The 12984-nt window shown below is 36.0% G+C and overlaps 3 protein-coding genes across 3 annotated transcripts; 2 read left to right on the top strand and 1 right to left on the bottom strand.

Moving 5' to 3' along the window:
- Positions 1 to 1902: 1902 nt before the first annotated feature.
- On the top strand, positions 1903 to 2939 carry tmem97 (transmembrane protein 97). The gene is made up of 3 exons (XM_051130102.1): positions 1903 to 2069; positions 2160 to 2304; positions 2435 to 2939. The coding sequence occupies exons 1-3, from the start codon at positions 1956 to 1958 to the stop codon at positions 2707 to 2709; spliced, it is 534 nt and encodes a 177-aa protein (XP_050986059.1). The 5' UTR covers positions 1903 to 1955; the 3' UTR covers positions 2710 to 2939.
- ift20 (intraflagellar transport 20 homolog (Chlamydomonas)) lies at positions 2203 to 6131 on the bottom strand. Its single transcript, XM_051130103.1, has 5 exons — positions 6034 to 6131; positions 5392 to 5558; positions 5212 to 5297; positions 5043 to 5146; positions 2203 to 3531 (listed from the first exon to the last, which is right to left on the bottom strand). Exons 2-5 carry the CDS (start codon positions 5516 to 5518, stop codon positions 3450 to 3452), a joined length of 399 nt encoding a protein of 132 aa, XP_050986060.1. The 5' UTR covers positions 5519 to 5558; positions 6034 to 6131; the 3' UTR covers positions 2203 to 3449.
- A 275-nt stretch (positions 6132 to 6406) lies between these two features.
- Positions 6407 to 11567, top strand: rad1 (RAD1 homolog (S. pombe)). The gene is made up of 6 exons (XM_051128502.1): positions 6407 to 6566; positions 7832 to 8045; positions 8129 to 8237; positions 8324 to 8582; positions 10757 to 10855; positions 11002 to 11567. Exons 2-6 carry the CDS (start codon positions 7851 to 7853, stop codon positions 11177 to 11179), a joined length of 840 nt encoding a protein of 279 aa, XP_050984459.1. The 5' UTR covers positions 6407 to 6566; positions 7832 to 7850; the 3' UTR covers positions 11180 to 11567.
- The last annotated feature ends 1417 nt before the right edge of the window (positions 11568 to 12984 follow it).

Genomic DNA, 12984 nt, shown 5'->3' with positions numbered 1-12984 from the left:
TTTACCTTTTTTTTTTTTTTTTTGTAAAGGGCGTTTGATCTTCTTTGCACGTTCACTTTGTAAACACTGGGTTGGTACTTCTGCAGCGATGTAGGACAATTTTGAAGTTGGAGGAGAAACTGAGGAGTTTTTCAACCTTCCCTGTCTTGAATTGGTCACGCAGAGCTAGACAAGACGAGCATTTGAGGTTAAAAAGTATATAAATAGTACTTTTCTTTTTTTTTCTTTAGAAAATAACCAATCGTTTTGCTAGATCGGACCCTCTTCCTCAGCTGGGAATCGTTTAGAGCCCTTTAAAGCTGCATGTTAACTGCATTTTGGAAGTTCAAACTTGGGGGCACCATAGAAGTCCACTATACGGAGAGAAATCGTGAAATGTTTCCCTCAGAAAACATAATTGTTAACACTTTATTTTGATAGTCCACTTTAGACATTCTACTAACAGTAAGTAACTTTGCAACTGCATGTCAACTAGTCAGTATTACAGAGTAGACTGTCTGCTTAATATCTTCAAACACTCTTCTAAACTTTGCAAGTATATGTAACTTATTCTACTAACCCTAAAACTAACCTAACAGTCTGCTCTGAGAGTTAGTAGACATGTAGTTGCAAATTACTTACAGTTAGTGGAATGTCTAAAGTGGACATTCAAAATAAAGTGTAACCACATAATTTCTCTACGACTGAAGAAAGAAAGACATGGACATCTTGGATGATGGGGCGGGGGTAAATTATCTATAAATTTTTGTTCTGAAAGTGAACTTCTTTAAAGGGACAATCCACTCAAAAACGAAAATGCTGTCATTAAGTACTCACCCTCATGCCGTTCCAAACCCGTAAGACCTTCATTCATCTTCAGAACACAAATGAAGATATTTTTGATGAAATACAAGAGCTTTCTGACCCTTCATAGACAGCAAGGGTCCCACGTTCGAGGCCCAGAAAGGTACCAAGAACATCAACAAAATGACAAAAGTGGTTCAACCGTAATTTTATGAATCTACGAGAAGGTAGGACACTTTCTGTCTTTGCGGAGTCAGAAAGCTCTTGGATTTCATCAATAATATCTTGTGTTCAGACAAAGGTCTTACAGGTTTAGAACGACATGAGGGTGAGCAACGTTAATTGTGACCCTGGACCACAAAAGTCCAGGGGTATATTTGTAGCAATAGCCAAAAATACATTGTATGGGTCAAAATGATAGATTTTTCTTTTATGCCAAAAATCATTAGGAAATTAAGTAAAGATCATGTTCCATGAAGATATTTTGTAAATTTCCTACTGTAAATATATAAAAACTTAATTTTTGATTAGTAGTATGCATTGCAAAGAACTTAATTTGGAAAACTTTAAAGGTGATTTTCTCAATATTTCGATTTTTTGCACCCTCAGATTCCATATACTGAAATAGTTGTATCTCAGCCAAGATACATCGATGGAAAGCTTATTTATTCAGCTTTTAGATGATGCATAAAGCTCAATTTTGAAAAATTTACACTTATGACTGGTTTTGTGGTCCAGGGTCACAATTAATGACAGAATATTCGTTTTTTGGGTGAACTATCCCTTTAAGTGTAAGTGTCTTTCTAATATTTATTTCATTTTACATCATTTTATTTATTTTTTCTTCTTAACGACGGTTGTGACAAAGTTATCTGTTTATAACTGCAGCATCTAATGTTATTTAAAAAAACAAAACAAAATAAAAATAAAAAAAACTTTAGTTGCTATGGCAATTTTAGTAAGGCTTGCGGTTATGCTCAATGAGCCAATGCGCAATCAGGAACCCGCCCACTTTTAGAATCAACCGACCCGATGGACCAATGAAATGACAAAGATTAGTAATGACCGAGTTGAAGGACCAATCAGAAACAGAGGAGTAACACGCTACTCCACACTGGCCACTGACGCCGTCCACTACCGCTGAAATACCAACGGAGAAGGAACTTCCCAAAATGTTTCTTCGCGTCTTGGAAATTATCTTTTTCTTATACTTTTTGTCCCACATTCCTATTACCCTTATGGTCGATCTTCAACCTCTACTTCCCGAACACCTATATCCATCCGAGGTAAGTCGTGTTTGTCACTAATGTAAATATAATATGTAGGTTACATGTAATTCTTTCTCAATACGTTAAATATGAGTACTTGCTTTACAGCTGAAAAACCTATTGCACTGGTATGCTGCTGAATTCAAGGATCCGATGATGATGGACCCACCTGTGTGGTTTAAATCTTTTGTATTCTGCGAGGCTCTTGTGCAGCTGCCCTTTTTCCCAATTGCGGCATACGCCTTCATGAAGGGTCAGTTGTGTTCGACTCAAACTGGATAATGCGTGTTAATGATTTGTCAAATCAGTTTCAAATGACACAGTACTGACATCTAGTGGCGAATCATTATTCCTGCTAACTGATGTATTTGTCTGTTTAACAGGTGGCTGCAAATGGATCAGAACTCCAGCAATCATTTATTCCGTTCATGTGGCCACTACTCTGATCCCCATTTTAAGCCACGTGCTTTTTTATAACTTTCCATCTGCGCCACATCCAGGACCCCAAACCCTGAAAGAACGTCTGACCCTGGTGTCCATTTATGCTCCGTACCTCATCATCCCTATCATGATATTGCTCACCATGCTCTTCAGTTCAACATATAACTCAACCTCTCCGAAAGGAAACGCTTCCTCAAAGTCCAAGAAACAAAGATAGATACAGTTCATCCTATCTACACATTCCTCTTATGAGTGTGTCTTGATAAAATGTGATTATATGTGCCATTTTCAACCTCATTGTAATTGTTTACTGATGACAACGTAAATGCAAAATATATTTTTATTCAAACGTACTTCAAATCTGTATGAAGTTTGTCACGTATTGACTACACACTTGATAATCTAAATGGTAAATGTAAACAAACAATAAATGAGCTTTCAATGACATCTACGGAAAATATTTTGGTTGTGGTCCCATGAGCAGACAATAAAAATGCCATGTGGAAATGATGAAATGACACCGGATGAGTTCAAGTCACAGCAGTTGAAATACAAATCATACAGAAAACTATTTACCTGAAGATGTCTCATGATGGAATTATTTACAGTAACATGCAAATACTGTATTTTCCTGCTGTAAAAAAGATCGGATTTACAAACTAATTTCCATATAAATAGTATAAATAACTTCTTTTGTATATAAATAGTATTCATCTGAGATTATGATCTGTGGTTGGAAAGATTACAAGTATGTGCCTCCTTTCACTGGCCATGCAAAAGCACTCAATGTTTACACAATAGAGTCAGAAGTCGAGGCTGAAATGGACATCGGTTGTCACCTATTAACTGGTCAGTTCAGTTAACCTAGTTAGGGACCTTGCACTTATTAGGAAGTTGTTGTAAATCAAGATGCACAGCATCATTTTTCCTGTCCAACAGAAAGAGGAAACAGCACTCTTATTTCTGTAGTATAAACTGATCGATGAATTCATTCTGCTCTGCTTCGACTTTCTGAAGAGCTTCATATTCTATTCGATACCTGCAAAACATCATAGACAATAAATAAAGAATACTTAGCCAACAAATAAAATTTGCTGTGAATTTACTCGCAATCAGGTCATCCGTTACTGATTTGGAGAAGTTTAGTATTGCATCACTTGCTCACCAACGGATCCCCTGCAGTGTATGGGTGCCGTCTGAACGAGAGTCTAAACAGCTGATAGAAATGTTACAGTAATCCACAAGTAATCGATGCAAATCCAGTCCATCAATTTATTACAAACATTACCGCTGTTCACAACTCCATCATTAAGGCATTTTTAAATTCAAATCATCGCTTCCAGCTAAAATAAGAGTCCTCTATCTATAATATTGCTTGTCCAGAAATATACACAGATCAAGCAGTGTTTACAAGTAAAAACAGTTCATTACAGCTCTAAACAAATGTTGAAAGATTACTAGTGGATTATTGTGATGTTTTCATCAGCTGTTTTGACACTCGTTCTGACGGCACCCATTCACTACAGAAGATCCATTAGAGAGCAAATGATGTGATGCTACACTACCAGTCAAATATTAAAATTTAGTCTCTTCTGCTCGCCAAGCCTGCATTTATTTGATCCAAAGTACAGCAAAAACAGTACAATTATGAAATATTTTTACCATTTAAAATAACTGTTTTCTATTTGAATATATTTTAAAATGTAATTTATTCCTGTGATCAAAGCTACATTTTCAGCATCATTACTCCAGTCTTTAGTGTCACATGATCCTTCAGAAATCATTCTAATATGCCAATTTGCTGTTCAAGAAACATTCATTATTATCATTATTATTATTATTATTATTATTATTAAAAACAGCAGAGTACTTTTTTTCAGGATTTTTTGATGAACAGGAAGACCCAAAGATCAGCATATCTGAAATAAAAAAGCTTTTTTGTAACATTATACATTATACCATTCAAAAGCTTGGAGTCAATATTTTTTTAATCATCAAAAGAGATGATACAGACATTTATAATGTTACAAAAGATGTCTATGTAAATGCTGTTCTTCTGAACTTTCTATTCATCAAAGAAACCTGAAAAATTCTACTCAGATATTTTCAACATAATAATAATGTTTTTCGAGCAGCAAATCAGAATATTTGTATGATTTCTGATGGACCATTTAACTGGAGTAATGATGCTAAAAATTCAGCTTTGAAATCGCCGGAATAAATTACGTTTGAAAAAATATTCAAATACAAAGCAGATATTTTAAATAGTAAAAGTATTTCAAAATTTGACTTTTTGCTGTATTTTGGATCAAATAAATGCAGGCTTGGTGAGCAGTAGAGACTTCTTTAAAAACATTACAAATCTTACTGTTCAAAAACTTTTGACTGAAAGTGTAAATTTCTCAAAAATCTGTTCTGATGATGAAAAAACAAACTTGTCTGCAACTTGGATGGACAGTGGGTGAGTAAACTGAGGAAATGTTCATTCCTTGGGTGAACATTTTCTTTCTAAACAACAGTCTGATCACAGGCTTAATAAGACTTGGTTACCTTTCCAACTGCATTTTCTTTTCTGCAATCAGAGCCTGGAGCTGTTGCTGCTGAGCCTCCCGTTGCTTTTCAACCGATTTCAGCAAATTTCTTGCACCTATGGCCTGTAGAATAATAATTTGAGTAATACACAGATATCCACTGCTGTTCATTTAAAACAAGAACATACCTTCATTTTTTCAGTTTCGGCTTCCTTTGCTAGCTCATCCACAAGTTCAATAAGTCCACCTACGATTTTCTGAAACTGACCGATCTCTGTTTTCGAAGAAAAAACATTGATCTGTCACGTGAAAGAAGCAGAGAATGCTGTTCATTCTGCATAAGATAAAGAACAAAATGAAAAACTCACTGTCAACAAAGTCCTCACATTCCTCATTGAGCTCAGTGGTTTTCTGGCTCACATCAGGCTCAAGTACTCGCAGTTTGTTGAGTTCATCAAAATGAAGACCAGCTTCTGCCAAAGGGTCTTTAGCCATGACCAGATGACCTGAACCAGCCTTTGTGACTCGATAATGACTACAAAACACACAGAAATACATAAACACAACATGTATTTTAAAACACAAAAGCATCATTTCATTCAAAGTGTCAACCCAACAGTGCTGAAAAACAAATACAGTTTTGATTTTCCATCACACGGTGCCCATATGTCACCAGATCACAATAAGCTAGCTTGCCGATTAGCTAGTTAGCTGGTTAATTAGAACTTAATGTAACTACCTTCCGTTACATCACATAAACTACTAAACCTTGACTGTTTTAATACATGAATGAGGAGAAAATGCTACAGATCATAACTATCGCTTTGTTGCTAGTAAGGGCTGGTTGCTATTGAAATAGGTAAACAAAACAGACCAACTGGGAACTTAAGTATCTTGGTAAACATTGTTGAAAAGAAAATGACATTCCGCATAATTAGCCCCTGAAATTATTAAACCGAATTAGACTTTAAAATAAAGTAAAAACAAACCAGTGGCTCCTTTAAACCTACCCGACTTTTATTTGATTATGTGGCACTTCAGCTGGACTAACTGACCGCCTCCTCGCATCTGTCTGACTGTCTAGGCTGCCGGGTGACGGTCGGTTCACCTCATGTTGAGAGGGAGGGGTGTACAAGCGCATTTAAAATTTTTATTTTGACATCTTGCATTTTTTGAAATGTAAGAAAGCATTTCTATACGCGAATGTAAAAGCACTTATTTATAATTACACATTTGTTATTTATAATGTAAAAAGCGTATTTATGTCTACCGTTTAACACCATATTCCCCCTCCTAATATTGTAAACGTCCGTGTATGAACTCTTCCTGCAGTTCCTCATCTGACCAGTGCGGTGCGTTCGAGGGAGCGAATGAAATACTAAACTCTGTCAAAAATAGCAGAAGAAGAGTAAGCGGCGAACACTTAAGGGCGCCAAACTCTAAAAAATATGTAAATGTTTATATATAACATATAAAAACATATGTCGTTTGTGTTTACTGTTCGCTTTTTTGCACTTGTTCGAGAGCTTGACCATTTCTGTGGGTAAGTTAACGTTAACCGGTACAACTTACTGTCATTATAATGTTTATGTTTTCTCATGTAACGTAAAAACAGCTGTAAACAGCTAGTTGCAGCTTGTTAACCACACAGTAGTTGTCTTTAACCTGTCAAGCCTGACATTAAATTATAATCAGTAAACAATATATTCTTAAATGGAACAGTTGCTTTATATGGCCAGTATGTAAATAAATTACTTTTTCATAATATTATAGCAAGCTACTTACATAAAATAAATATAAATATCCCTTGTCACTCTATATTTTCCAATAATTTGTCTTAGTAAGATAATATTTAGATGTTTAGTGTTATTATTAAAGCTGGGTAATCAAGCAAACTTCAGTTGCTTCAGCTGAGACAACAGAAGGCACCTGTATTCCAGTTGTTTTCTGCAAAGTTTTGATCATGTTGATCATTTAGAGGCTATAGAGGTTTTGCACTTACGTTACAGTTTGGTCAGTTACCTGGATGTGCGGCCATATTGGCAATACTCGGATGTAAACAACAGCATGGACTGCACAGTTAATGTACTACTGAGTATCTTGTTATGCTGTCTAAACCACAGAAAAAAAATAAATCAGGGGTGCTCAGCCCTGTTCCTGGAGATCTACCTTCCTGCAGAGTTCCGCTCCAACCCTGATCAAACCAACTAATTAGGATCTGAAGGAGCACTTGACAATTATAGACAGATGTGTTTGATTAGGGTTGGAACTAAACTCTGCAGGAAGGTAGATCTCCAGGAACAGGGTTGGGCACCCCTGTGCTAAATCATATAGAGAAGGACTTAATAAGCAGGAAAAGGCGCAATATTTTAACAAAGCAAAGTTAATAGGTGGTAAAGATTCGTATGAGCAGTATTAATTAAGATATTAGCCGAATATTTCACCTACCTGACTGGAAACAAATGTGAATGTTGTCAAGATTCTTGCCCTGGAAATCCTGGTTCATTTTGGCCAACCACAAATGCCTTTTGTTCCTCTGAGACAGTTTTTTGCACTTTTTTTCCTTGATTCGTTACAACTTTTATCAGTCTATAATACTTCAAATGTTTTTCCTGGTCCGACCAATTAGTACAGGTCAAAACATGACAATAACTGACCATTTTCAGCAGCAATAATCAGCAAAATATGTAAGTTTTGCTCAGTTTAGTGGTTCAGTTCATGCAGCCAATACGGCCGATTGATGACGCATCATGAACACACTATTGAAATTCATGTATTTAATATGAGACTGTTTGATTTATATTTCAGATGCTGACAACGCAAAACCATGCCTCTGTCAACTCAGTCCCAAGCAGACATTGACCAGTACATTTTAATAGCCAGCTTGGATAACGCAAAGAATCTGTCCAACATCCTGAAAGCCATCTCTTTCAGGGAGCATGCCATCTTCAATGCAACACAGAATGGATTAAAAGTCACTGTTGAGGACTCCAAATGCCTTCAAGCCAATGCATTTATTCAGGTTAGTGTTGTAGGACAGTTTCTTAGAAGTTCTTTTGACAGCATTTGGGGTTAATAAGTCTATTTTTGTGTCTGATTCCTCAGGCTGAGATTTTTCAAGAATACATAATCAAAGAAGACGCAGTTGGGTTTCAGGTTAACTTAACCGTTCTTCTGGATTGCCTTACTATCTTTGGGGGAAGCACAGTCCCAGGTGTGTATCATAATGACGATCCGGTCTTTTTATTTTTTTTTGAAAATTAATTAAAACTACCTTCTGACATTTATTTTATTCTTAAGGTGTGTGCACCGCCTTGAGAATGTGCTACAGTGGCTATGGATATCCACTGACGTTGTTCCTTGAGGAAGGCGGTGTGGTCACCGTATGCAAGATTAAAACCCTGGAGCCGGAGGAGCCCATAGACTTTGACTTTTGCAGCACAAATGTAACCAACAAGGTGATTCTGCAGTCAGAGAGTCTTAAAGAAGCGTTCTCTGAGCTTGACATGACCAGTGAGGTTCTGCAGATTACTATGTCACCAAGTCATCCTTACTTCAGGTACAGTAACAGTGCACACAGCAGATCATCATGCATTGTCAACTCAAATTTAAAGGGGGCATGACATGGATTTTTTAAATTATTTTAATATGTTGTTTGAGGCTTACTTATAGGTTATAAATAAATATGTGAAATAATAATAAAAATGCTACCCTCGTTCTGACCCTCTGTCTAAAATTAACTATTTTTTTAAGGGGCCTTTAAGCCTATAAGGCTTGTCAGTAATCAGCCACTGTTATGATTGGCTAACGTCATTGCATAAGAAACAGTGTCAACACCCCCTCGCTATTGCATGTGAGTGTTTTGACAACATAATCAAAATAAAACAGTCATTTCCAGACAAACAATTATGAAATGAATCATTTACTTACCGTTTGTGATGCGGCTGCGGTCAGATCTATTACCGCCTCAACTCTCCATGACGCTATACCTCATTTACAAAACAACATGCCATTAAAAATAAACTATCCAGTTGTTCCTTTCTCTGAGATCCTGCTGATATATGTACAAAGATGCAAACGAGCTGTTTAAATCAAAAGCATCAAAATGAAGTTATTTCACTCTGTTTGTCTAATTGACAGGGTTTGTACAAGGTGCTTAAAATGCTTGAAGTACTTGAATTTGACTTGAAATTTAAGGCCTGGAAAACCCTTGAAAATAGCAATATTCCTCAAGAGGTACTTGAAAAGTGAATTATTGAAAGACAATGTATCTATGAAATACGTGTTTGATTTTTCTTTAATATCTTTTCATGCAATTCAAAAAGCAAAATACTTTTTTCACTTATTTCAGTTAATAAAACCAGAAAAAATAGAATAAAACATAAAACTATTGAGCTAAGCCAGTGATAGTACTGACAATGTTGTGTAAACTTGGTTGAACACAAAGAGGAACAGATTTGTCTTCTTGGTTGAAGACAAAGAGGAACAGATGAACCGAATTAATTTGAGTGAGTCATTTACACTGGAACTGCTCCGACTGATTCAAACTTGTAACTTCGATCATTCATTTCAAGTGATTCATTAGCGCAAAAAAACAGCCAGATCAAATTAATAGAGCCAATCATTTTTGAACTTTGTCATTGCTTGAAACAATTTTAAAAAGCACGTAAACCATTGCATTGCAAAGCGATTCACTGTTTCAAAGCTCACCGATTGGGTCGTGTATCACTAATCATTTGATTCAAATTGAGACTTCAGATCGCATATCACAAATTATTTGATTTAGATCAGAACTTTGCATATTGCAAATCATTTGATTCAGATCGGGACTTCGATGTGCGTAAATCTTTGATATAGACTGGAACTTTGGAGCAGGTTCGCAAATCTTTTGCTTCACATCGGAATTTTGGAGCACGGAATAGTGAATCATTTGATTTAGATCAGAACTTCGGAGTGAGTTCCCGAATCATTTGATTCAGATTGCAATTTCGGTCTAGGTTCGTGAATCATCTGATTCAGTTTGGGACTTCAGAATGCGTATTCCGAATCATTTGTTTCAGATCAGGATTTCGAAGTGGTTTTGCTAATCTTTTTTTTCTGATTTTTAAAAATTTATTACACAGTAGAAAACATAAAACCATTAAGGGAGTGCGGTTATAAAAACAAAACAGACAAAAAAGTATACACAAATATAAATCTCTTTAAAAATTAACCGTAGTTTTAAAAAGTTGAAAGAGAAGACATTGTTTTATAAGTGAGATCTTTGATTCAATTTCTTGAAAATCCAAAAATTAGTTCTTGAAAGTCCTGGAATTTCATTTTACAGTATCTGTATGAATGCTGAATTGACGGCAGACTCAAGCGCATGGACTGTGTCAGAAAGCGGACGCGCATCTGTATACTGTATCCATTGTAGACAATATAGCGGCAGTGATTATAACTTCTATTTGCTTTTGAAACAACACTCGCATTCAGTGTAATCAAGTGTCAGTCATTAAACGACTGAATGCCAGTGACCAGTGCCTATGGTGAGAAAAAGACTCTTTGTTGATGTCTTGCTCAGATGGCAGTGTTTATGCAAACATCTGCGCCTGGGTGACGTCACCTTGCACCTCGGATCCAAACGAGATGTTTTCTGAGGGTTATTACATTAATGCTTTTAAGTGCTTAATAAGCATACAAAGTTCATGACCCCATGTCCGTAGATATTCATTATTTTCTGTTTCACCCTAGATTATCCACATTTGGGAATTCTGGAAATGCTCATTATGATTATCCCAAAGACTCAGACATGATGGAGCTGTTCCAGTGTACTAAAATACAGACCAACAGGTAGGACGAGCATCCGTTTTAAACTGCATGACCCATCAATCAAAGCACTGTATATCTAAATTGCTTATAGTTGTACTTCTGAGGCATTTGCATGTAAGTGCTAACATTAAAGAGTCTCTGAGATTTTCTTTTGTTTATTCTCAAAGGTATAAGATGTCTCTGTTGAAACCCTCTACAAAGGCGTTGGCTCTGTCCTGTAAGGTCTCGGTGAGAACCGACAGTCGAGGATTCCTCTCTCTACAGTATCTTGTGAGGAATGATGACGGTCAGATTTGTTTTGTGGAATATTATTGCTGCCCGGATGAAGAAGTGGAAGAAGAATAGATTGGAAAGAGCAACAGTTTTTGGTTTGTTGGACATTTAGTGTGCGCTGACCTGATTTTAATTTATACGAATATTTCATAAACACAGATATTTCTATACTTAATTAGAAGTTTATTATAGTTAGAAATGGGAAAAAACGTCTGGAATTTGTACTGAATTTGAGACAGTACTCTGTTTGATCGGCAGGGGGCGTCAGAGAAACGCTAATTAGGCTATTACAAATATTAATTATAGATATTAGTTTATGTTAAAGATACACGTCCTAGTTCAACATATATATGTGTATATTTAAATAACTAATGATTCAAAAACTATTTTTGTAATATGAAATATGCCTGTAATGGTCGGTTTACAACAATACACATTTGCAGTGTTCTGAATTAATTGACACAGCTAGTTGTCGCTATTGTCTGAAACGTGTAAATGTTTAATGTGTGTTCATTTCACTACACGAAATGCGTTGCGAGGCAAACATGTAGTTGAGCAGAGCAGCTTGATGTTGATGGTGGCTGACGCACTCAGTCCTAAGAGAAAGTCCCAGAACAGCGCGCGATGCTTGAACTGCCGCCTCGCGACCAATCGCTTCTCCACTCGCAGCTGTCGAGGCAACACTGTTTCCGGGCAGAGGAACATTACAGGAGCAAAACAAGCGCACTTCTGTCGCTCTCTCATCTCAGCGGGTTACTGCCCTCATGATGTATGTCTGCGCCACATGCAAGCTGCTTATAGAGGCTGCAGCAAAGCCCGCAAAAACAACCAAAGTTGGTATTAAAGTGTTAAATATATTTTGAAAAAAGATTTGGTATTTAAGTAGTATTTCCTTATAACTTCAAATAAATAAGATTGTTTGAAACTTTACAATGTTAGTACTGAACAATGGGGCTAAAAGGCTCAGATAAATAACTTGTTAGTTTTATTACATATTAATACAGCTAGTGTGAAAATGGTTAAAAATAAAATATAAAGGCAGCGGGTCTCTACAGTATCTTAGTATGTATATTAATCTGATTGTAGTCAGTGAACACTGTACATCTTTGGAGCTGCATTATCATGGAAAAGGTTAGTATGATTTTTTAAAGAAATTAATACTTTAATTCAGTAATGAATTAAATCAATCAAGCGATAGTGAAGACATTTATACTGTTACAAAATACCTCTGTTTCAAATAATTGCTAAAAAAATCAGCTTTTAAATGTTTTAAAATATATTAAAATAGAGACTGAATATTTCTAAACTGAAACACGGATAATTTTATAAATTCCACAATATCATGGGTTCAGTTTTGAGAAAATTTGAAAGGTAGTGTACATTGTTACAGGTTAGTGTTGGGCAATTTGAGCAAAAATCTCTCGCCTGGCTATTCCTTATTATGAATCAGAATGCATGAAAGATTTGCAGAACCACTGCATTTTAATTACGATCCAAACAAACATGTTACATATCCATCTTTTTTCTTTAACGCAAAACTAAGCCTAAGGGCGAGACTTCCGGTTCATTATCCGCTATAAGGAAATAACGAGAAGAGTAACAACGTGCAGTAAACGGTAAAACTGTTTGCACTATAAACCAGTGTGTTCATAATTAAGATAATACATTAAAATACCATGGTAAGACACAGCAATTTGCAATATCAAGCAGGACGCTATGTATATTGCCAGGCGCTTAAAGAAAAATGCCTTTTTTTTTTTTTTTTTTTTTTTTCTTAATACGTTTTTCTAATTCAAACCGGATTACCGTTTGAACCGGTATATTGCCCAGCACTATTACACTCTTAAAAATAAAGGTTCTGTAAAAGGTTATTCACA

The sequence above is a fragment of the Labeo rohita genome, chromosome 15, assembly GCF_022985175.1.
Source record: "Labeo rohita strain BAU-BD-2019 chromosome 15, IGBB_LRoh.1.0, whole genome shotgun sequence".
Lineage (NCBI taxonomy): Eukaryota > Metazoa > Chordata > Actinopteri > Cypriniformes > Cyprinidae > Labeo > Labeo rohita.
This window is presented reverse-complemented; position numbering and strand designations above follow the sequence as displayed.

Excerpts from the sequence above, each read along its gene's own strand:
- tmem97 (XM_051130102.1), top strand. The coding sequence starts at position 1,956 with ATGTTTCTTCGCGTCTTGGAAATTATCTTTTTCTTATACTTTTTGTCC. Across the intron at positions 2,070-2,159 it reads AACACCTATATCCATCCGAG|CTGAAAAACCTATTGCACTG; the intron begins GTAAGTCGTGTT and ends CTTGCTTTACAG. Across the intron at positions 2,305-2,434 it reads GGCATACGCCTTCATGAAGG|GTGGCTGCAAATGGATCAGA; the intron begins GTCAGTTGTGTT and ends TCTGTTTAACAG.
- rad1 (XM_051128502.1), top strand. The coding sequence starts at position 7,851 with ATGCCTCTGTCAACTCAGTCCCAAGCAGACATTGACCAGTACATTTTA. Across the intron at positions 8,583-10,756 it reads CCAAGTCATCCTTACTTCAG|ATTATCCACATTTGGGAATT; the intron begins GTACAGTAACAG and ends GTTTCACCCTAG. Across the intron at positions 10,856-11,001 it reads ACTAAAATACAGACCAACAG|GTATAAGATGTCTCTGTTGA; the intron begins GTAGGACGAGCA and ends TTATTCTCAAAG.
- ift20 (XM_051130103.1), bottom strand. The coding sequence starts at position 5,518 with ATGGCTAAAGACCCTTTGGCAGAAGCTGGTCTTCATTTTGATGAACTC. Across the intron at positions 5,147-5,211 it reads CCGAAACTGAAAAAATGAAG|GCCATAGGTGCAAGAAATTT; the intron begins GTATGTTCTTGT and ends ATTATTCTACAG. Across the intron at positions 3,532-5,042 it reads AAGAAAATGCAGTTGGAAAG|GTATCGAATAGAATATGAAG; the intron begins GTAACCAAGTCT and ends GATGTTTTGCAG.